The sequence below is a fragment of the Centruroides sculpturatus genome, unplaced genomic scaffold (genome assembly GCF_000671375.1).
Source record: "Centruroides sculpturatus isolate CEXI.00-Female unplaced genomic scaffold, Cexi_2.0 scaffold246, whole genome shotgun sequence".
NCBI lineage: Eukaryota > Metazoa > Arthropoda > Arachnida > Scorpiones > Buthidae > Centruroides > Centruroides sculpturatus.
The window spans coordinates 422,160-424,182 of NW_019384771.1; the positions used below are offsets into that span (position 1 = coordinate 422,160).

Consider the following 2,023-nt stretch of genomic DNA (forward strand, 5'->3'; position numbering starts at 1 on the left):
ACCCCCTGTGGTGATTGTGCATCTCCTGTACGTAGCGCGCTTACTCTAAAATCTTTTTTCCCCAACTTTAGCAAGTATCCTATCTGCACACCTCCCTTCTTTACCAAAAGTATGTAGTTTTTCTCCCTGGTGTCGTATACCTATCATCGACGAAGACGTCACGGGTAAGACGACACCTGGGTAAACATTGGCAGCATTTAAACTTCTTCTAACCGACGCTCCACAGTGTACCCGAGGAAGGCCTATTAAGAAGGCCGAAAACGTTTGTACTCCAGTTAATAAGGCTAGAAATTAGTGAGGAAGGTTTTGTGCTGTTAGTCTTAGAAATAGTTCTAGCTACATATGCATAGTAGTGTTTCCGAAATTTCATGAAATGATTTCCCACAAAGGTGGCATCCCACTATAATGCCATGATCAAAGTCACTAAGCTCCTTTGACTTACCTCATTGTCTCACAAACACATAAATATTACCTGACAAACCAATACCAACACTTTTATACCTTTTGGTTACACATCAGAGACCATCACCTACCAGATCCACTTCTTTAGGAGGGTGTCCGGATACTTTTGGACAGATAGTGTAGTAATAGAAATATGGAATTAAATAAGATCTTAAAGAAAACAGGCTGTAGAAGATTGTTTCTAATTTTTATACCATTACTTTTGTTCACAATAAATTTCATAACAACAATAGTCAGCTTGTGCATTAATAATCGGAATTAACCATGCATGTAGGATTAACCTAATCATTTACTATTTATGAAAACACATCATATATATTAATCATGTGTAAAACAAACCCCTAATGTACTTAGCTTGATTAATTATATTGTAACCAAAAATATTTTTGTATAAAAAATGTTGAGTAAACAAAAAATATTTCTCTGATAAATAATTTAAATCTGAAAATTGAAAACATTATTTTTGTGCAAAACAGGCCTGTTATATTATGTTCATGTTCTAAAAGCAGTGTCAATTGCTGTATAATCACTTGCTAGATGATATAAATTAATTACTAAACTTGAAAATGAAAGAGTATATATAGTAAAATGAAAATTAGAAAACACCAACAGTTCAATTTTGTCAAGAGCAATTTCAAATTACTTAGGTAAACTATAGCTTTTCTAACTTTGAGCAGATAAATATTCTTACACTTTTCTAAGATTCATAGTATATAAAGATTTTTAAAACAACAAAGAATAGAAAAGCACTAATATTTGTTAATTATATAAATATTGATTTAAACCTATTTACCTTTGCTCTTTCCAATTTTTGTCTCTGTTCATGGAATGCTGGAGGTGTTTTAAGTGCTATAAAAAAATTTGGAAATGATACTTTATACTAATATATAAAAATTAATGTTACATTAATTTACATATTAAAAAGTATTTGAATATTTTAAAAAATTCACAGTATTACTTACAAGGCATGATTCCTTGTTCCACTAATTGATTTAACGGACGTCTTAATAATAATTTCACTTTCAACGCTACAATTAAACAAGCAGAGATTTTAAAGAAACTATTATCCTTTTACAATAATTATATTGATCTGATATTTTAAACAAATTACTTAAATACTTTATTTTAAATCATTTAAGCAAATATCTTACTCATAACACAATTTTGAAAAAATATTTATTTAAAACAACAGCTATTTTAAAAACAACTCCTCAAAAATTATTACTACTACTACTACTACTACTACTACTACTACTACTACTACTACTACTCTTAGGCATTACTCCTCCAACCCATGTAGTGCCTTGGCCTCTCTTACAATCGCAGCCCAATCTTGACGATCTTCAGCACGTTTCCTCCAATCATCGGCCCCATCTTCCTCAAATCATCCTCCACATCATCCAGCCATAGTTTCCGTGCTCTTTCTCTACTCCTCCCTCCCAGATTTCCTCTATAGATCTTCTTGGCAGCTCTATCATCTGACATCGCTCAACATGTTCCAATCATCTCAGTCTGTTACTCTTTATTTCCACAACTATATCAGTATAACCATACAGTTCTA

General features: G+C 31.9%; 1 protein-coding gene across 2 annotated transcripts in view; it reads right to left on the reverse strand.

Annotated features, from left to right (window-relative positions):
* The window catches only part of LOC111628981 (MKL/myocardin-like protein 1), an 81,761-nt gene that overhangs the window by 31,567 nt on the left and 48,171 nt on the right, over positions 1-2,023 (reverse strand). For both annotated transcript variants that reach the window (XM_023372841.1, XM_023372840.1), the window contains exons 3-4: positions 1,425-1,490; positions 1,256-1,311 (exon numbers count right to left, since the gene is read on the reverse strand). In XM_023372841.1, the coding sequence (XP_023228609.1) occupies positions 1,256-1,311; positions 1,425-1,490 (122 nt within the window). The remainder of the gene's footprint in view (positions 1-1,255; positions 1,312-1,424; positions 1,491-2,023) is intronic.